Source organism: Nerophis lumbriciformis, linkage group LG22, assembly GCF_033978685.3.
Source record: "Nerophis lumbriciformis linkage group LG22, RoL_Nlum_v2.1, whole genome shotgun sequence".
NCBI classification, from domain to species: Eukaryota; Metazoa; Chordata; class Actinopteri; order Syngnathiformes; family Syngnathidae; genus Nerophis; species Nerophis lumbriciformis.
In genome coordinates, this window is record NC_084569.2 from 18,489,959 (window position 1) to 18,512,708 (window position 22,750).

The window sequence follows — 22,750 nt, forward strand, 5'->3', positions numbered from 1 at the left end:
TTTACTTTTACTCAAGTAAATATTTGGGTGACTACTCCTTTCTTTTACTTGAGTAATAAATCTCTAAAGTCACAGTACTCTTACTTGAGTACAATTTCTGGCTACTCTACCCACCTCTGGCTAAGTCACTTGTGCGCCAGAAAAAAGCAGTCGCCAGCGAAAATGTATATTTCATCACTTGTGGTTTCGGTTTTTATTTAAAACGACCAAATTTTTGATGCATCACTTGTCAATAGTGCGCAAATAGGCTATAAGTAATATATTTTGATTCCGAAGACTTGGCAATTGAAGGACCTAAATGACGCTGTGGCGCATTTACCTACATAGGAGTTGAAAAATAAAGTTCACATAGATCCACTCTCTAACAGCCATAAAACCATCACAACCCTGCCAAATATATTACACTATATACAGCCATTCATACTTTATATTGAATTAATTTTCACATAAAACAAAACATTTTAAGGTGTTGCTGCTTTTATTTTATTTTGTAGTAGCTACTTCCTGTCAACTTTGTTTTTTTTCACTATTGAAGTACACATGTAAAGTGACATGGAGGTCACATTAGGGCTGTGCACGTTTACACTGGAGTCAGGTCAAAATCACATTTTACTTGCAGTGTAAACAGTCAGCTGGAAAAATTCAATTCGGGCCACTTTGGCCTGCAGTGTAAATGTCAAAGTCAACAGTTTCTGAGACTATAAAAATGGGGCCCATTACCTCCCTGCTTGGCACTCTGCATCAAGGGTTGGAATTGGGGGTTAAATCACCAAAAATGATTCCCAGGCGTGGCCACCACTGCTGCTCACTGCTCCCCTCACCTCCCAGGGGTTGATCAAGGGTGATGGGTCAAATGCAGAGAATACTTTTGCCACACCTAGTGTGTGTGTGACAATCATGGGTACTTTAACTACGGAGAAGATTATGAAAGATGTCTCTCACAGTTGTGGGGACATTTGCCTCAATGTCTGCTCTGAAGAGCGAGTTGTGGAACATTGACGTGAGTTCTTATTAAATTTCCGCCTGTTTCTGCTCATTCGTCAACTATTTTGCATCGGTCTATTTTGGTGAGCTTATGATGAGCGTCGTTATTTGCCATTATGCGACCGGAGTGCACCATAACTCTTTCTGATTGATTTATAATATAAAACTGATAATGTCTTTCATATTGCTGACAGAAAAATAACTTCCATACCGTATGATAAGCAAATCCCACTACTACAGCTTTGCAGCATAGGTGTGCTACTTAAACTTAATTGATGTAGTTTAATAGTGGTGTGGCCTAACATAAATCATAATTAATTAATAAAAGTTCATTTTATTTTGAATTGACTTTCCATAAATATATAAAAGTATTCATCATATTCTCTTCATGTCATATTAGGCTCCAGTGTTGCTCTTTTAATTTAGAGCTTTTATCCAATCAGAATCCAGCTAGCTTGTTGCCAGCGCTGTATGAATTCTGCCGGAGGCCTTCTGACCCAACATGAGAAATAGGAGCATGGGGGAAATCCCCTGAAGAGCAGGAAAACCTGCGAAACAGGCTAGTAGGGATTTTTTCCTGACCTAAGGTATATTCCGCTCTACCCCAGTATTGAGCACTGTATAACAGATAAACCACAGAAACCTCGACTATATATATATATATATATATATATATATATATATATATATATATATATATATATATATATATATATATATATATATATATATATATTAGGGCTGCGAATCTTTGGGTGTCCCACGATTCGATTCAATATCAATTCTTGGGGTCAGGATTCGATTCAAAATCTATTTTTTTCCGATTCAACGCGATTCTCGATTCAAAAACGATTCTCTAATCATTCAATACATAGGATTTCAGCAGGATCTACCCCAGTCTGCTGACATGCAAGCAGAGTAGTAGATTTTGGTAAAAAGCTTTTATAATTGTAAAGGACAATGTTTAATCAACTGATTGCAATAATGTAAATTTGTTTTAACTATTAAATGAACCAAAAATATGACTTATTTTATCTTTGTGAAAATATTGGACACAGTGTGTTGTCAAGCTTATGAGATGTGATGCAAGTATAAGCCACTGTGACACTATTTTTCTTTTTTTTTATATATATAAATGTCTAATGATAATGTCAATGAGGGATTTTTAATCAATGCTATGTTGAAATTGTAACTAATATTGATACTGTTGTTGATAATATTCATTTTTGTTTCACTACTTTTGGTTTGTTCTGTGTCGTGTTTGTGTCTCCTCTCAATTGCTCTGTTTATTGTAGTTCTGAGTGTTGCTGTGTCGGGTTTGGTTTTTGGAATTTGATTGCATTGTTATGGTATTGCTGTGTATTGTTTTGTTGGATTGATTAATTAAAAAAAAAAAAAAAAAAAATCGATTTAAAAAAAAAAAATCGATTCTGAATCGCACAACGTGAGAATCACGATTCGAATTTTATATATATATATATATATATATATATATATATATATATATATATATATATATATATATATATGTGTATATATATATATATATATATATATATATATATATATATATATATATGTGTATGTATATATATATATATATATATATATATATATATATATATATATATATATATATATATATATATATATATATATATACAGGTAAAAGCCAGTAAATTAGAATATTTTGAAAAACTTGATGTATTTCAGTAATTGCATTCAAAAGGTGTAACTTGTACATTATATTTATTCATTGCACACAGACTGATGCATTCAAATGTTTATTTCATTTAATTTTGATGATTTGAAGTGGTAACAAATGAAAATCCAAAATTCCGTGTGTCACAAAATTAGAATATTACTTAAGGCTAATACAAAAAAGGGATTTTTAGAAATGTTGGCCAACTGAAAAGTATGAAAATGAAAAATATGAGCATGTACAATACTCAATACTTGGTTGGAGCTCCTTTTGCCTCAATTACTGCGTTAATGCGGCGTGGCATGGAGTCGATGAGTTTCTGGCACTGCTCAGGTGTTATGAGAGCCCAGGTTGCTCTGATAGTGGCCTTCAACTCTTCTGCGTTTTTGGGTCTGGCATTCTGCATCTTCCTTTTCACAATACCCCACAGATTTTCTATGGGGCTAAGGTCAGGGGAGTTGGCGGGCCAATTTAGAACAGAAATATCATGGTCCGTAAACCAGGCACGGGTAGATTTTGCGCTGTGTGCAGGCGCCAAGTCCTGTTGGAACTTGAAATCTCCATCTCCATAGAGCAGGTCAGCAGCAGGAAGCATGAAGTGCTCTAAAACTTGCTGGTAGACGGCTGCGTTGACCCTGGATCTCAGGAAACAGAGTGGACCGACACCAGCAGATGACATGGCACCCCAAACCATCACTGATGGTGGAAACTTTACACTAGACTTCAGGCAACGTGGATCCTGTGCCTCTCCTGTCTTCCTCCAGACTCTGGGACCTCGATTTCCAAAGGAAATGCAAAATTTGCATGGTTGGGTGATGGTTTGGGGTGCCATGTCATCTGCTGGTGTCGGTCCACTCTGTTTCCTGAGATCCAGGGTCAACGTAGCCGTCTACCAGCAAGTTTTAGAGCACTTCATGCTTCCTGCTGCTGACCTGCTCTATGGAGATGGAGATTTCAAGTTCCAACAGGACTTGGCGCCTGCACACAGCGCAAAATCTACCCGTGCCTGGTTTACGGACCATGGTATTTCTGTTCTAAATTGGCCCGCCAACTCCCCTGACCTTAGCCCCATAGAAAATCTGTGGGGTATTGTGAAAAGGAAGATGCAGAATGCCAGACCCAAAAACGCAGAAGAGTTGAAGGCCACTATCAGAGCAACCTGGGCTCTCATAACACCTGAGCAGTGCCAGAAACTCATCGACTCCATGCCACGCCGCATTAACGCAGTAATTGAGGCAAAAGGAGCTCCAACCAAGTATTGAGTATTGTACATGCTCATATTTTTCATTTTCATACTTTTCAGTTGGCCAACATTTCTAAAAATCCCTTTTTTGTATTAGCCTTAAGTAACATTCTAATTTTGTGACACACGGAATTTTGGATTTTCATTTGTTGCCACTTCAAATCATCAAAATTAAATGAAATAAACATTTGAATGCATCAGTCTGTGTGCAATGAATAAATATAATGTACAAGTTACACCTTTTGAATGCAATTACTGAAATAAATCAAGTTTTTCAAAATATTCTAATTTACTGGCTTTTACCTGTATATATATATATAACACCTATGCATATTTGTTCATATAACATTTTCATTCATTATTAGAAGTGGCTATTAAGAATATGTGAAAGTTCAACTCCTACTTTGTTTATCTTTGTGACGACCGCGCTTTAAAGTTTTGTAATCAATCAGAAATATCAAGTAGCTGAAAAAATGCGCCAAACATGAATAAGTGTGGAGAGAGTTTTTTGCATTTTTCCCATCATGATTCGCAATGGATTTAAATGGGTGTAATTTTGGATTTTTTATGGTGGTTGACTGTTTTTAAAAAAAATTATATTTACAATGTTCAGTGAGCAGGTTGTGTTATGTCTGATATGTTGACTTTTTTGCACCAGAATCAGAATCAGAATCAGAATCAGAATCAGAATCAGCTTTATTGTCATTACGCAAGGTAACGAGATTGAGGCCATTCCATACAGTGCGATGTGTGCATGCTAGAAAAACAATGTGCAAATATATAAAAATATAAAAAATGTAGAAGTGCAATGAATATGGTGTGAAATGAATATATACATGAAAAAAAACAAAAAAAAAACAAAAAAAAAACAAAAAAAAAACAAAAAAACAGGGTGGTTGGTGGAATGGGTTATTGCACCGAAGAGAAGGCATGACTAAGGAAGGTTGTTTGGATTCGGTCATAAACAAGCTGCGCTCAATGGTCACCGGGCTAAGTCGTCGCCATTTTGGGGACAAGTATGCTCTTATCAAACCCCCAGATATTTAAATTTCATATGATGGCACCCTGCCTGACCAAAATGCTTGTTGACCCTGTGCTTTCTCACGAGGAAAATTGAAGGTGCCACAATTGGCCCGCGGGTTGTAATTTGGACACCGATTGTCCAAATTTAACTTTCACCAGTTTATAAAGGATGCACCAGCAGCAGCAGGTTACATTTAGTATGTCAATACAGCTTCATTAGCTGGTTAGCTCTTTGTGATTAATGCGCCGCTGAAAATTAGTTTGCCTGCGTTAGTGTTTATAATAACAATATCGCTAATATTTAGTTAATATATAGTTCACTAGATGTTAATGGAGTACTGTTGGCGTGTTTTGGATGTTTTTATAGAGGGCTTTGTGGGCGGAATAGTGTTGACACCATTGTTTTTACAATTTAGAATTCATGAAAAAACAAAAACATGTCTTATACATAGGGATTGTGAATGTTAAACAACACATCCCTTTCCAATTTTTGCATACATCCACTATGACTGATCTGAGTTCTCACCGTGACGACATCTCAACGGAAATTGACGAAGCCTTTTTGAGCAGTAAATTCTAAACGGCCGTTTGATATTGTGGCGTTTTGTGGATGCTTAAACGATATTTTCACATGTTTTGCGGACTGGAAATATCATTGGATATGGTTTTTTAATGGATAAAATTAAACCCATTTCAACATATAAATAGCATCGATGCATCACTTGTCAATAGTGCGCAAATAGGCTATAAGTAATATATTTTGATTCCGAAGACTTGGCAATTGAAGGACCTAAATGACGCTGTGGCGCATTTACCTACATGTGAGTTGAAAAATAAAGTTCACATAGATCCACTCTCTAACAACCATAAAACGATCACAACCCTGCCAAATATATTACACTATATACAGCCATTCATACTTTATATTGAAATAATTTTCACATAAATTAAAACATTTTAAGGTGTTGCTGCTTTTATTTTATTTTGTACTAGCTACTTCCTGTCAACTTTGTTTTTTTTCACTATTGAAGTACACATGTAAAGTGACATCGAGGTCACATTAGGGCTGTGCACGTTTACACTGGAGTCAGGTCAAAATCACATTTTACTTGCAGTGTAAACAGTCAGCTGGAAAAATCCAATTCGGACCACTTTGGCCTGCAGTGTAAATGTCAAAGTCAACAGTTTCTGAGACTATAAAAATGGGACCCATTACCTCCCTGCTTGGCACTCTGCATCAAGGGTTGGAATTGGGGGTTAAATCACCAAAAATGATTCCCGGGCGTGGCCACCACTGCTGCTCACTGCTCCCCTCACCTCCCAGGGGTTGATCAAGGGTGATGGGTCAAATGCAGAGAATACTTTTGCCACACCTAGTGTGTGTGTGACAATCATGGGTACTTTAACTACGGAGAAGATTATGAAAGACGTCTCTCACAGTTGTGGGGACATTTGCTCAATGTCTGCTCTGAAGAGCGAGTTGTGGAACATTGACGTGAGTTGTTTTTACATTTTCGCCTGTTTCTGCTCATTCGTCAACTATTTTGCATCGGTCTATTTTGGTGAGCTTATGATGAGCGTCATTATTTGCCATTATGCGACCGGAGTGCACCATAACTCTATCTGATTGATTTATAATATAAAACTGATAATGTCTTTCATATTGCTGACAGAAAAATAACTTCCATACCGTATGATAAGCAAATCCCACTACTACAGCTTTGCAGCATAGGTGTGCTACTTAAACTTAATTGATGTAGTTTAATAGTGGTGTGGCCTAACATAAATCATGATCATTAATTAAAAGTTAATTTTATTTTGAATTGACTTTCCATAAATATATAAAAGTATTCATCCTATTCTCTTCATGTCATATTAGACTCCAGTGTTGCTCTTTTAAGTTAGAGCTTTTATCCAATCAGAATCCAGCTAGCTTGTTGCCAGCGCTGTATGAATTCTGCCGGAGGCCTTCTGACCCAACATGACAAATGGGAGCATGGGGAAAATCCCCTGAAGAGCAGAAAAACCTGCGAAACAGGCTTGTAGGGATTTTTTCCTGACCTAACGTATATTCCGCTCTACCCCGGTATTGAGCACTGTATAACGGATAAACCACAGAAACCTCGACTATACATATATATGTATATATAAATATATATATATATATATATATATATATATATATATATGTATATATATATATATATGTGTATATATATATATATATATATATATATATATATATATATATATATATATATATATATATATATATATATATATATATATATATATATATATATATGTATATAAATATATATTAGGGCTGCGAATATTTGGGTGTCCCACGATTCGATTCAATATCGATTCTTGGATCACAATTCGATTCAAAATCGATTTTTTTTTTCGATTCAACGGGATTCTCGATTTAAAAACGATATTTTCCCGATTCAAAATGATTCTCTATTCATTCAATACATAGGATTTCAGCAGGATCTACCCCAGTCTGCTGACATGCAAGCAGAGTAGTAGATTTTGGTAAAAAGCTTTTATAATTGTAAAGGACAATGTTTTAACAACTGATTGCAATAATGTAAATTTGTTTGAACTATTAAATGAACCAAAAATATGACTTATTTTATCTTTGTGAAAATATTTGACACAGTGTGTTGTCAAGCTTAAGAGATGCGATGCAAGTGTAAGCCACTGTGACACTATTGTTCTTTTTTTTTTTTTTGTATAAATGTCTAATGATAATTTCAATGAGGCATTTTTCACTGCTATATTGAAATTGTAACTAATATTGATACTGTTGTTGATAATATTCATTTTTGTTTCACTACTTTTGGTTTGTTCTGTGTCGTGTTTGTGTCTCCTCTCAATTGCTCTGTTTATTGCAGTTCTGAGTGTTGCTGTGTCGGGTTTGGTTTTTGGAATTGGATTGCATTGTTATGGTATTGCTGTGTATTGTTTTGTTGGATTGATAAATTAAAAAAATAAAATAAAATAAATCGATTTTTTTTTAAATGAGAATCGATTCTGAATCGCACAACATGAGAATCACGATTCGAATTATATATATATATATATATATATATATATATATATATATATATATATATATATATATATATATATATATATATATATATATATATATATATATAAAACCTATACATATTTGTTCTTCATATAACATTTTCATTCATTATTAGAAGTGGATATTAAGAATATGTGAAAGTTCAACCCCTACTTTGTTTATCTTTGTGACGACCGCCTTAAAGTTTTGTAATCAATCAGAAATATCAAGTAGCTAAAATGCGCCAAACATGAATAAGTGTGGAGAGAGGTTTTTTTTTGCATTTTTCCCATCATGATTCGCAATGGATTTAAATGGGTGTAATTTTGGATTTTTTATGGTGATTGACTGTTTTAAAAAAAAATTATATTTACAACGTTCAGTGAGCAGGTTGTGTTATGTCTGATATGTTGACTTTTTTGCACCATGACTAAGGAAGGTTGTTTGGATTCGGTCATCAACAAGCTGCGATTAATGGTCACCGGGCTAAGTCGTCCCCAAGATGGCGACAAGTATGCTCTTACCAAACCCCCAGATATTTAAATTTCATATGATGACACCCTGCCTGACCAGATTGCTTGTTGACCTTGTGCTGTCTCACGGGGAAAATTTAAAGGTGCCACAATTAGCCCGCAGGTTGTAATTTGGACACCGATTATCCAAATTTAACTTTCACCAGAGCCTTATGGCCGAAGGGAAGAAGCTGTTACAGAACCTGGAGGTTCTGCTTCAGAGGCTGCAGAACCTCTTTCTAGAATCCAGCAGTGAAAACAGTCCTTGGTGGGGGTGGGAGGAGTCTGCAGATTTTCTGAGCCCTGGTCAGGCAGCGGCTTTTTGCAATTTCCTGGATAGGAGGAAGGGGAGTCCTGATCTTTTCCGTCGTCCTCACCACTCTCTGCAGAGACTTCCAGTCTGACTTATAATATAGCTTTCTATTTCTCCATCTCTTTAGAGAAATTAAACTCATTTTGAGTTCTCACATGACTGTTTAGCAGATGCCTTTTATTGGTGTTTGCTTCAATTCTAGTCAAAGATTGACTGGCATTTTCTTTCTAGCCAACAAGGCAAAGGTGGTTTCAAAGGCGACGGCCGGTGAATTGAAGTACGACATCACGTATGACATCAAACTGACCAAGGTTATTAATTATAGTCAATTATGTCAATGATTGCATGCAAATGCTAATCTTATATACATTTTTTTCAGATATTGAAAGGTCCTATCAGGCACTATGACTATGATTTTGTGCAGGCCACATTACAAAAAATTATGTCCAGACTCCAATGTGAATGCAAACTGACCCGAACACAGACTTGGCAGTATGACGTCACACGTCCTGTGGTGTTTATTGAACTAAACATGCTTCAATTCTAGTCTCAGTACTGGCACATTTGTGGCTATTTTAAGGATTCTGTGCAATCAAAGGCCTTGTTTACATTGCAAATCAGATTATTTTACCCTCAAGTGATTTTTTTTTTTTTGCTAGTCTAAATTCTTCAAAGTGATCAAATCTGATCTTTTTGCATCAGTCAGGCCACATCAGGAGGTAGTCCTGAACCTGATTATTTGATCTTTTCAAATGTGACTTCAATCGAAACGCAATGTAACCTGAATGTGACTTTTTTTTTTTTTTTTCCATCAGCTTAGGGCGAGCTACGTCACTCGAGCGCCGGAAGGAAGCAGTCGCCAGCGAAAATGTATATTTCATCACTTGTGGTTTCGGTTTTTCGACCAAATTTTCGATGTATCACTTGTCAATAGTGCGCAAATAGGCTATAGGTAATATATTTTGATTCCGAAGACTTGGCAATTGTTGAAGGACCTAAATGACGCTGTGGCGCATTTACCTACATGTGAGTTGAAAAATAAAGTTCACATCGATCCACTCTCTAACAACCATAAAACCATTACAACCCTCCCAAATATATTACACTATATACAGCCATTCATACATTGTATTGAATTTTCACAAATTATTTAAAGGTGTTGCTACTTTTATTTTATTTTGTCGTAGTAGCTACTTCCTGTCAACTTTGTTTTCACTTTATTGAAGTGTGCATGTAAAGTGACATCGAGGCCACGAAACACTGGAGTCAGGTCAAAATCACATTTTACTTGCAGTGTAAACAGTCAGCTGGAAAAAATCAAATTAGGGCCACTTTGGCCTGCAGTGTAAATGTCAAAGTCAACAGTTTCTGAGACTATAAAAATGGGACCCATTACCTCCCTGCTTGGCACTCTGCATCAAGGGTTGGAATTGGGGGTTAAATCACCAAAAATGATTCCCGGGCGCGGCCACCACTGCTGCTCACTGCTCCCCTTACCTCCCAGGGGTTGATCAAGGGTGATGGGTCAAATGCAGAGAATAATTTTGCCACACCTAGTGTGTGTGTGACAATCATGGGTACTTCAACTAAACTTTAACTACGGAGAAGATTATGAAAGACGTCTCTCACAGTTGTGGGGACATTTGCTCAATGTCTGCTCTGAAGAGCGAGTTGTGGAACATTGACGTGAGTTCTTATTAAATTTTCGCCTGTTTCTCCTCATTCGTCAACTATTTTGCATCGGTCTATTTTGGTGAGCTTATGATGAGCGTCATTATTTGCCATTATGCGACCGGAGTGCACCATAACTCTATCTGACTGATTTATAATATAAAACTGATAATGTCTTTCATATTGCTGACAGAAAAATAACTTCCATACCGTATGATAAGCAAATCCCACTGCTACAGCTTTGCAGCATAGGTGTGCTACTTAAACTTAATTGATGTAGTTTAATAGTGGTGCGGCCTAACATAAATCATGATCATTAATTAATAAAAGTTAATTTTATTTTGTATTGACTTTCCATAAATATATAAAAGTATTCATCATATTCTCTTCATGTCATATTACGCTCCAGTGTTGCTCTTTTAAGTTAGAGCTTTTATCCAATCAGAATCCAGCTAGCTTGTTGCCAGCGCTGTATGAATTCTGCCGGAGGCCTTCTGACCCAACATGACAAATGGGAGCATGGGGAAAATCCCCTGAAGAGCAGGAAAACCTGCGAAACAGGCTTGTAGGGATTTTTTCCTGACCTAACGTATATTCTGCTCTACCCCGGTATTGAGCACTGTATAACGGATAAACCACAGAAACCTTGACTATTCTCGCGATTCTCAATTCAAAAACGATATTTTCCCGATTCAAAAAGATTCTCTATTCATTCAATACATAGGATTTCAGCAGGATCTACCCCAGTCTGCTGACATGCAAGCAGAGTAGTAGATTTTGGTAAAAAGCTTTTATAATTGTAAAGGACAATGTTTTATCAACTGATTGCAATAATGTAAATTTGTTTTAACTATTAAATGAAGCAAAAATATGACTTATGTTATCTTTGTGAAAATATTGGACACAGTGTGTTGTCAAGCTTATGAGATGCGATGCAAGTGTAAGCCACTGTGACACTATTGTTCTTTTTTTTTTTATATATATATAAATGTCTGATGATAAGGTCAATAAAGGATTTTTAATCACTGCTATGTTGAAATTGTAACTAATATTGATACTGTTGTTGATAATATTCATTTTTGTTTCACTACTTTTGGTGTGTTCTGTGTCGTGTTTGTGTCTCCTCTCAATTGCTCTGTTTATTGCAGTTCTGAGTGTTGCTGGGTCGGGTTTGGTTTTGGAATTGGATTGCATTGTTATGGTGTTGCTGTGTATTGTTTTGTTGGATTGATTAATTTAAAATAAATAAATAAATAAATCGATTAATAAATAAATAAAATAAAATAAATAAATAAATCGATCTCCTCCCCGGGTTGGGAAGGAGATCTTGCCCCAAGTGGAGGAGTTCAAGTACCTCGGAGTCTTGTTCACGAGTGGGGGAAGAGTGGATCGTGAGATCGACAGGCGGATCGGTGCGGCGTCTTCAGTAATGCGGACGCTGTATCGATCCGTTGTGGTGAAGAAGGAGCTGAGCCGGAAGGCAAAGCTCTCAATTTACCGGTCGATCTACGTTCCCATCCTCACCTATGGTCATGAGCTTTGGGTTATGACCGAAAGGACAAGATCACGGGTACAAGCGGCCGAAATGAGTTTCCTCCGCCGGGTGGCGGGGCTCTCCCTTAGAGATAGGGTGAGAAGCTCTGCCATCCGGGGGGAGCTCAAAGTAAAGCCGCTGCTCCTCCACATCGAGAGGAGCCAGATGAGGTGGTTCGGGCATCTGGTCAGGATGCCACCCGAACGCCTCCCTAGGGAGGTGTTTAGGGCACGTCCGACCGGTAGGAGGCCGCGGGGAAGACCCAGGACACGTTGGGAAGACTATGTCTCCCGGCTGGCCTGGGAACACCTCGGGGTCCCACAGGAAGGGTTGGACGAAGTGGCTGGGGAGAGGGAAGTCTGGGCTTCCCTGCTTAGGCTGCTGCCCCCGCGACCCGACCTCGGATAAGCGGAAGAAGATGGATGGATGGATGGATGGATTTTTAAAAATGAGAATCGATTCTGAATCGCACAACATGAGAATCGTGATTCGAATCGATGTTTTCCCATACTCCTAATATATATATATATATATATATATATATATATATATATATATATAAAACCAATACATATTTGTTCATATAACATTTTCATTCATTATTAGAAGTGGATATTAAGAATATGTGAAAGTTCAACTCCTACTTTGTTTATCTTTGGGACGACCGCCTTAAAGTTTTGTAATCAATCAGAAATATCAAGTAACTAGAATGCGACAAACATGAATAAGTGTGGAGAGAGTTTTTTTTGGCATTTTTCCCATCATGATTTGCAATGGATTTAAATGGGTGTAATTTTGGATTTTTTTATGGTGGTTGCTGTTTTTAAAATAAATTATATTTACAACGTTCAGTGAGCAGGTTGTGTTATGTCTGATATGTTGACTTTTTTGCACCATGACTAAGGAAGGTTGTTTGGATTCGGTCATAAACAAGCTGCGCTCAATGGTCACCGGGCTAAGTCGTCGCCATTTTGGGGGCAAGTATGCTCTTATCAAACCCCCAGATATTTAAATTCCATATGATAACACCTTGCCTGACCAGATTGCTTGTTGACCTTGTGCTGTCTCACGGGGAAAATTGAAGGTGCCACAATTGGCCCGCGGGTTGTAATTTGGACACCGATTATCCAAATTTAACTTTCACCAGTTTATAAAGGATGCACCAGCAGCAGCAGGTTACATTTAGTATGTCAATATAGCTTCATTAGCTGGTTAGCTCTTTGCGATTAATGCGCCACTGAAAATTAGTTTGTTTGCGTTAGTGTTTATAATAACAATATCGCTAATATTTAGTTAATATACAGTTCACTAGATGTTAATGGAGTACTGTTGGCGGGTTTTGGATGTTTTTATAAAGGGCTTTGTGGGCGGAATAGTGTTGACACCATTGTTTTTACAATTTAGAATTCATTAAAAAACAAAAACATATATGTCTTATACATAGGGATTGTGAATGTTAAACAGCACATCCCTTTCCCATATGTGCATACATCCAGTATGACTGATATGAGTTGTCACCGTGACGACATCACAACGGAAATTGACGAAGCCTTTTTGAGCGGTAAATTCTAAACGGCCGTTTGATATTGTGGCGTTTTGTGGATGCTTAGACGATATTTTCACATGTTTTGCGGACTGGAAATATCATTGGATATGTTTTTTTAATGGATAAAATAAAACCCAATTCAACATATGAATAGCATTTATTTTTCCATTATACTGGTACTTTGTTTAAAAAAAAAAAAAAAAAAGCAGACCCTCACGGGTTCAAACTCATGTCCATTGTATCATCCAGGAAAGAAGGAAAAAACATCATGATTTCGCCGGAAAAATGGAAGGGTAGAGAGGTAATGGCACTGCAGTGAAAAAAGTTACTTTATTATCTAAAAATGTGTAATATTAAAAAATGTAAGTGATGATTTTGTATCAGTAAACTATTACTAGTCTATTGTTTTGTCTTTGTGTCTTTTCTCAGCTCTATGGGGCCAAGTTGCCGTGGAAACAAGTTAACGAGCCCTAATTGAATATATGTAGAAATTTGACCAGAAAAATACTCTGGTTCCTGCGTGTTGTTTTAAATGGCATTTATTGTCTGGGTGCTTTAGTGCAGACACATCACACAGAAAGACAAAGTGCTCTAGTTTTCCTAAGTTATATTTACAGAAAATGTTTGCTGGGTGCGCACACATTTTTCATTAAAAACGTCACAGACAGGTGTGTGCAAAGGTGAAATCAATTCTCCACTTGTGCAAGTGTGGGAGGAGCCTGCATCAATAAAAGGCTGCTCATCCACCCTTGACCAGAAAGAACACCAGAATATTTGCCTGCTGAACTTCTTTTCCCAAAATCGTCTCTTCTCAGGTACATTTTCTTCCATGATGAGTTGGATGAAGTGTTGTGTGTTCCCCCTGGTGCTGCTGTGCATGTGGCAGCTGCAAGAAGGAGCACAGGCCTGCACTTGTCCTTATGACCATCCACAGACGCAGTTTTGCCAGTCAGATGTTGGTAAGTCCAACATTAAAATGTTTTGGGTTGTACATAATGTTTGCCTCCATGGATTGTCCGTGTATGTTGACAAGGAACGCTGCTAAATGTGGTCGAAATGCGACAAAAAACAGAATTGTCCCGTATTGAGCTGCCAAGGTTTATTTAGTACACTGCAAAAAGTCAGTGTTCAAAAACGAGAAAAAAATAATACAAAAATTAGGGGTATTTTATTTGAACAAAGTAAAATGATCTGCCAATAGAACAAGAACATTTGGCTTGTCAAGACTTTCCAAAACAAGTAAAATTAGATAACATCAATGAACCCAAAAATACCTTTTTTTTTTAAATAAGTATATTCTCACTAATAAGTGCACTTTTCTTGGTAGAAAAGAGACCTTTTTTGCTCAATATGTTGAAAAATATTCTTAAATGAAGTAAATGCTAGTGCCATTATCTTGACATGATATACGCTCAGCATTACATTTGTTGAAACCAGCAAACCAGGAAAGGCAACCGCGTGTTACACTCGGGGTCTCCTAGCCGCTCAGGCAAATCATATTGTCTAAAAATGCATTTTTCCATCGATAACATGACATCATCGCGCCAAGTGCGTGCTCTTTCAGTCAATTAGTGCACATATATACAGCCTGGCCCGCGGCCAAAATGTTTTTAATTATAATTTGAGGAATTTATCTGAATGTGCATGAACTATTTCTGTTTAAAATTGTTAGAAATTACATTTTAAATGTTTAAATATTAACTGTCAGTTTACTGGACTGTGCCAACTGTACTACTATATGAGTATGTGTTTTCTATTGTTTCATTGAAAATAAAACAGCAAAGTCCATTTGGCTGTCATTGGTATTGGTTTAATTATCAGACACAATTGTGTCAAAGTCATGATTTTTTTTATTTTCATGCTTGAAATAAGAAATTACTTTAAAAAAGTAGTTTTATACTTGTGAGTGTTGATGACACAGCTTTGCAACAGTTGATATTCTAGTTTCAAGCATGTTTTACTCAATATAGGTCATCAAATCTCAGCTACAAGCTTTAACATCTTACTGAGATCATTTAGGACCAAAACCCTTAAAACGAGTAAAACACTCTAACATAAAATCTGCTTCGTGAGAAGAATGATCTTATCAGACAGAAAATAAGCAAACATCACCCTTATTTGAGATTTGTAATCCTACTTAGATTTCAGTTTTTGCAGTGTTCCGGGTTTGGTGTCCTGTAGAGGAAAAAAAGGTAAAGCGTGACGTCACTCGCCAGTTTTGACAGAGCAGTTTTGCAACAATAACCAACATTATTACTTATGGAGTATATTGTAAATTGAGAATAGCAAGTGAACAAAAGTTTTAGCAACTGCTATGTAAAGGAACAGGGGTAGGATTAAATAAGCTCTGCTTCTTCCTACTCCTTTTCGAACATGTTGAATAGAGAAACTGATGTGTCATGTATGCATGCATGTTCCAAATAAACTTAAACACGCACTGAGCAGGTGTGTTGTCAGTGCAGCAGATAATTAAAGTGTGTAAAAGTTAAACTACAAGTTGTGGTCTATGGTTGCAAAAGGCATAATTATGGGAGTGTGTTTTGTTTAGTCACTCAGTGCAGTTGGTCCTGCAGGTGGAGTACGTGCCGTCTTTCACGGATCCACTTTGCACCCTTTTGATGAGCATGTAAACATTTGTATGCTCGTACAACACTTAAAACCTTTTAGCATATCTGTATGTGGAATTAAATTATGCAATGTGTCAAAGCACCAATATGATTCAGTTTAAGAGACCGTTCAATCTACAAGTGTTCACAAAGTACACAGAACAAGAATTATGTTTACTTTTTTTTTTAATTGAGACAAAAATTATTTGTTTAGTTACAATGGTATATTTATTATTCACTGTTATGTTACAGAGAACAAGAACATTGGATACGATTGCTATGGTATAAAAAGGGGTAGGATTAAATAAGCTCTGCTTCTTCCTACTCCTTTTTGGACGTGCTGTAATGAAACTGGAGTAGTGTGATGCATTACATTGTATCGTATGCATGTTCGAAATAAACTGGAACTGAAAGATCTGTGGCTTCAACTATTAGTGGCGTGCGATGGCTTCATTTAATGAGAAATTAACACGATATAGCATAAAGACAATAGCCACAGAGTGGAGAGTTCCTTCAGCACCTATAAACCTTCTGTTTAGTAATTTAGCACATTTAGTTTGCCATGTATTTATATGAATCCAAAACCTGTGCATCTAATTAAATTCTGGTTGGAGTGGAATGGTTGAAAAAAAGGTCATTGTGAGTAATCCACAAAGGTTGAATGGAAGCAATTGTGAAACATCTTAAGAGTTCAGTTGCCTCCACTCAACCTTTGTGGACAGAAGACTCCTTTCACACAGAGGCTCAAACAATTTAGGTCGACCAGCCCTGCAAGGTGTCCCTTCTTTTCTGTAGACTTACACTTCCTTTATTGTCATTAATATTTGAACTTTACAGTACAGATAAGAATGACATTTCATTGCATTAGCTCATTGTTTTGAAGGATAAAAGGGCAACAAAGGTGCAGATATAAATAGATTTATTGTACAGATAAATATGTTGCACTTTTGCATATGCATCCACGTTTAAATTTAGACTTCCTTTTATTGTCATTCAAAGTCAGTTTACGGATGTATGTTGTATTGTTTTATAGTCCAGCGAGTTAATCTGTTTTGGGGGGAATTGAGGGGATTATGATTATTTTCATGGAGTTGGCAATCGTAACTATATGAATTAAACAATGAAATGTCTTTTTCCAACAATTTCATACTGTATCTACTGTGTGCCAAAAAGTCTGGCAAAACCATCTTTTAAAATTTTTTTTTTTTCATAAGTTACAGCTCCTAACGATATTTTCACAAATATGCTGTCATTAAAAACTTGGTGTTTTTAATGACCGTAATGACAATTTTAGAGAGAAAATGGATAATGGTTCGACAAGTAACCCATGCACTCAATTTGAGTTTTACATACCAGCCAAGATATTTTTGCCTGCTTTACTGTTTTTTTTTATCAAGTTTAGTAGAGGAATGTAGCTTGACTACATTTTGACATTTCTGGTTGACTTCCTGTCTAACCGGGGACATTTCTTCAATAAGACTAAATCAAAATAACAGCACTGTTTTGACCTTAGATTTAGACTTCCTTTTATCATCATTCAAATTTGAACTTTACAGTACAGATAAGAACACAATTTTGTTGCATTAGCTCGTTGTAGTGCAGGATAAAAGAGCAATAAGGTGCAGATATAATTTGCTTTTTTGCATATGCATCCACGTTTATGGGTGTATGTTATATTGTCTTTATATTCCAGCGAGTTAATCCGTTTTTGGGGGGGGAATTGAGGGGATTATTATGATGTGTTCGAGGCTGCAGAACCTTTTTCTAGAGTCCAGCAATGAGAACAGTCCTTGGTGGGGGTGGGAGGAGACTGTACAGATTTTCTGAGCCCTGGTCAGGCAGCGGCTTTTTGCAATTTCCTGGATAGGAGGAAGGGGAGTCCTGATCTTTTCCGTCGTCCTCACCACTCTCTGCAGAGACTTCCAGTCTGACCTATAATATAGCTTTCTATTTCTCTCTCTAGAGAAATTAAACTCAATTTGAGTTCTCACATGACTGTTTAGCAGATGTCTTTTATTGGTGTTTGCTTCAATTCTAGTCAAAGATTGACTGGCATTTTCTTTCTAGCCATCAAGGCAAAGGTGGTTTCAAAGGCGACGGCCGGTGAATTGAAGTACGACATCACGTATGACATCAAACTGACCAAGGTTATTAATTATAGTCAATTATGTCAATGATTGCATGCAAATGCTAATTTTATATACATTTGTTCAGATATTGAAAGGTCCTATCAGGCACTATGATACCGTCTGCACTGCATCCTCCTCTGCAGCATGTGGTGTGACTCTGAACAAAGGTGTAGAATATTTCATCACAGGTAAAACAAAAAACATCCTTGGGTTTTATGATTTGAAATATTTCTTCCTGCAGGAGTATAAGAAATCAGTTCAGCTTGTTTGACTCAAGTTTCTCAATTGCAGGCCAACTGAAGCCTGACGGGTCGCTGCGTGTTTCATCCTGTAATTATGTTGTACCCTGGATGAGCAGCCATGATATCCTGGTAGAACACTTTATGATGGGCTGTGATTGCAAGGTAAGCAGACCTAATATATGGTAAATGTTATTTAAATCCTAACCTTTGCTGTATTATCCAGATCACTCGCTGCTCCTCTGTGCCGTGCGGGATCGGCAGCCCAACTGAGTGCTTGTGGACAAATACAATTGACGAGCAGGACAAACAATCTGCTTGCATCAAGAAAAGTGATGGTTCTTGTTCCTGGTACAGGGAGGAACTTAATGGACATTAAAGACCCTAAACTCCCAAGCAGAAAATGTCAGATACAAATAAATCGATTTAAAGAAATGAAGTGTTTTTTTTTTTTTTTTTGGTGAGGCTTTTTTTTTTTTTTGGTGAGGCTTTTTAAAATGGCAATTGGTTCAGCCATTGGTGGTGTCAGGTCTATTTTACTGAGGCTTAAGCCTCAAACTTTTCAGTTTTACTAAATGCAGGAATATTAGAACAAGCTGTTTTTTTCACTATTCATTTGAAGACCCTTCGTCAGTACTTATCAGTAACACCCGTATTACTGTATGGAAACCCAGTCCACTTTTTCACCGTTACCTTAGCAAGGTCGAGCAGGATATCGTTAAGGCTAGTTCAGTGCGTTGAACACTCCTGGGTAGGTTATCCAATTCAGCTTTTTTTTTTTTTTTTTTTTTTTTTTTTTTTTTTTTTGGTCAAATTTGATTTTGTGTAGGCCACATTACTTAAAAAATGTCCAGATTCCAATGTGAATGCAAACTGACCCGAAGACAGACATGGCTGTATGACGTCACACGTCCTGCGGTGTTTACTGAAGTAAACATGCTTAATTTTAGTCTCAGTACTGGCACATTTGTGGCTATTTCAAGGATTCTGTGCAATCAAAGGCCTTGTTTACATTGCAAATCAGATTATTTTTGCCCTCAAGTGATATATATATATTTTTTTGCTAGTCTAAACTCTTCAAAGTGATCAAATCTGATCTTTTGGCATCAGTCAGGCCACATCAAGAGGTAGTCCTGAATCTGATTTTCTGATCTTTTCAAATGTGACTTCAATCAAAACGCAATGACTTTTTTTTCCCCATCAGTTTAGGGCGAGCTACGTCACTCGTGCGCCGGAAAGAAGCAGTCGCCAGCGAAAATGTATATTTCATCACTTGTGATTTCGGTTTTTATTTAAGACGACCAAATTTTTGATGCATCACTTGTCAATAGTGCGCAAATAGGCTATAAGTAATATATTTTGATTCCGAAGACTTTGCAATTGTTGGACCTAAATGACGCTGTGGCGCATATACCTACATGTGAGTTGAAAAATAAAGTTCACATAGATCCACTCTAACCATAAAACCATTACAACCCTCCCAAATATATTACACTATATACAGCCATTCATACATTGTATTGAATTTTCACAAAACAAAACATTTTAAGGTGTTGCTACTTTTTTTTTGTCGTAGCTACTTCCTGTCAACTGTTTTCACTATAGAAGTACACATGTAAAGTGACATTGAGGCCACATTAGGGCTGTGCACGTTTACACTGGAGTCAGGTCAAAATCACATTTTACTTGCAGTGTAAACAGTCAGCTGGAAAAAAGTCAAATTCGGGCCACTTTGGCCTGCAGTGTAAATGTCAAAGTCGGCAGTTTCTGAGACTATAAAAATGGGACCCATTACCTCCCTGCTTGGCACTCTGCATCAAGGGTTGGAATTGGGGTTTAAATCACCAAAAATTATTCCCGGGCGCGGCCACCGCTGCTGCTCACTGCTCCCCTCACCTCCCAGGGGTTGATCAAGGGTGATGGGTCAAATGCAGTGACGGCGAAATCATTAAATGCTCACAATTTGGAATCCATCCACAAGTAAGGATAATTTCACTTTATGTACTTTATTATGCCGAAAGAGGCGATTTCAGCCACTTGAATGACGGCGAAATCATTAAAGGCTCACAATTTTTAATTAATCCACAAGTAAAGCACAAGTAAAGAAAACTTGGATTATTTCACTTTATGTACTTTTTTATGCCGAAAGAGGCGATTTAAAAGAGGCGATTTCAGCCAACAGCCGAGTTAGATATACTTTTCGAGACGAGTGACGCAACCGAGTGACGTAAGCGCGCTCCCGCGTCAGGGGGGTGCATATTATGGCAGGGGTGCGTTTTCCGGCACAACACCGGCCGTTAGGATCTCTTCACAGAGCACTGCAAGGTGTAGCGCCAGCAAGTCATTCCACAGGTAAGTTATTACGTTCTGTTTTAAATTTGTGATAATATACGTCTGCATGTAGTTTGACGCAAGATATGTAACTGCTCATAAGTTAATTAAGTTAAGTTAAGTAAGTAAGTTCAGTAAAAAAATTAGCATAACGCTACATTGGTCCGTGCTGGCCTGTAGTGGGAGGGCTGCAGTTTTTCCTGATAAAAACTAAAGTTAACTAATATAAAGTTAGGATATTAAAAAACCACCAACCTAACGGTATAACTTTTATCAACTGACGTCAACATAGTAGAACATGGTATTGTTCTCTGTAAAACTTTTGGCGGCGACACTGAAGTAACGTTAACGTTAGTGAATTAATGTTAATTAATGTGCTTTGGGAATGAGGGGGCGATACTGCTGAATGTTTGGGAGAAATGCCCAAGAATAGGTTTTTAAAACACACATTTACTGACAGAAGCGCCAGAGGTCTTTGAGAGCATCAGCTTGCGATTACAAAGAGACTTCGCTGGCAGTTTTCTTTCTTTTCTTTTTTTTTGACAAGAAGCTAGTTATCGGTGTGAAGCCCACAGCAACATGTTTTTGTAATTCAATGAAAGAATGGATTGTTCATTACAACTTCTACTCGCAAATAAATCTGTCATGTGTTAATTGTTTTATTTAGCCAGACAAAACAAAATGTTCATTAATGTTTATGATGTAGTTTATTTCTTATTGAAATATGTTTCCATCAACAGGAAGCAAATCAGAACAGAACATTATTCTCATAATTCAGGCAAGTAGAAAATAATGTATGCATTATATTGCTTTGTTATTTTCCCTTATTCATCCATCATAATGTAATATTAAAATTGTGTCTGAAAATTTTAGACCATTGTTTTAATACCACAAATTGTGTCTCTTCATTTTCAGGGTGCCCTTTGGAGGAGCCAGTGGACTTTGTGCAAGGGAGGTGCCGTGGGGATCAAGATGAGGCCTCTCCTGGACAGACTGAGTCAGGTGTGCTTGTTTTGCTTGTTCATACAGTATGTTTTACAGGGAGCTGGACCTACTTTTTTTCTCACTCACAGACACATACAGTATACACATACAGGACAAGCCTCACACTTGGTAGATTCCATGCCCTTGCACGCTCTGGGTCCATGCACTTAAAACACAAGCAAATATATGCACATGTGTTTTCACTTGACAGTTCATTGTGTATATATAATGGTTATGTTCATGTTCTTAATCTGTTCACAGAAACAGAGCATTGAGATGAGGCGTGAAACCATTATCCGCAGCCTTATACTGTACCTTGGCGAGAAGGAAGAGGAACTTTTTGAAGACTGCTTGGTATAGCATTATTTTAATCATTTAAAAATATGTTTTAATGACACAGGTTAATTTAATGTTAAAGTTAAGAGGAAAGCAGACAAAGGAACATATATTCTTGTGTTCATTCTTCCCTGATAATGAAGTCACTTTGAATGATTCATGCAGTTCTATTATTTGTTTCTCAATAACATTCTTCTTTTTTGTTGTAAATTGTATGCAGGAGGACAGCCGGAGTGATGTCAGTAACCACATCCTCAAAATACTCGTCGTCCACGGTGCTGATGAGGATCCAGTTGATGTCTGCATCCTTGTGGAAGGCCATGAGATTTTGCCAGGGTGCAACAGTACTGCGAAAGCTTGCTCACTGCTCATGGGACTGATTTACGCCCTGAACTTGGCATACCCTCCCACTTTGCGCTACACTTTTGAAGTCTTCCAAAAACTCATGCTGGAGCTGGATGGATTGAAACTGTCCCCAAAAGTAAACACCTTGAAGTTGAAGTTGCTTTCCTAAATGC

General features: G+C 37.2%; 1 protein-coding gene across 1 annotated transcript; it reads left to right on the forward strand.

Annotated features, from left to right (window-relative positions):
- The first annotated feature begins 14,352 nt into the window (after positions 1 to 14,352).
- On the forward strand, positions 14,353 to 19,016 carry LOC133615497 (metalloproteinase inhibitor 2-like). Its single transcript, XM_061974128.2, has 5 exons — positions 14,353 to 14,566; positions 18,281 to 18,360; positions 18,428 to 18,530; positions 18,634 to 18,746; positions 18,808 to 19,016. Exons 1-5 carry the CDS (start codon positions 14,437 to 14,439, stop codon positions 18,958 to 18,960), a joined length of 579 nt encoding a protein of 192 aa, XP_061830112.1. The 5' UTR covers positions 14,353 to 14,436; the 3' UTR covers positions 18,961 to 19,016.
- Positions 19,017 to 22,750: the final 3,734 nt, after the last annotated feature.

What these genes read in the sequence shown, in the direction of transcription:
- LOC133615497 (XM_061974128.2), top strand. Translation starts at nt 14,437, where the DNA reads ATGATGAGTTGGATGAAGTGTTGTGTGTTCCCCCTGGTGCTGCTGTGC. An exon ending in GTTTTGCCAGTCAGATGTTG is followed by an intron (nt 14,567 to 18,280) that starts GTAAGTCCAACA and finishes TTTTCTTTCTAG; the next exon opens with CCATCAAGGCAAAGGTGGTT. An exon ending in ATGACATCAAACTGACCAAG is followed by an intron (nt 18,361 to 18,427) that starts GTTATTAATTAT and finishes ACATTTGTTCAG; the next exon opens with ATATTGAAAGGTCCTATCAG.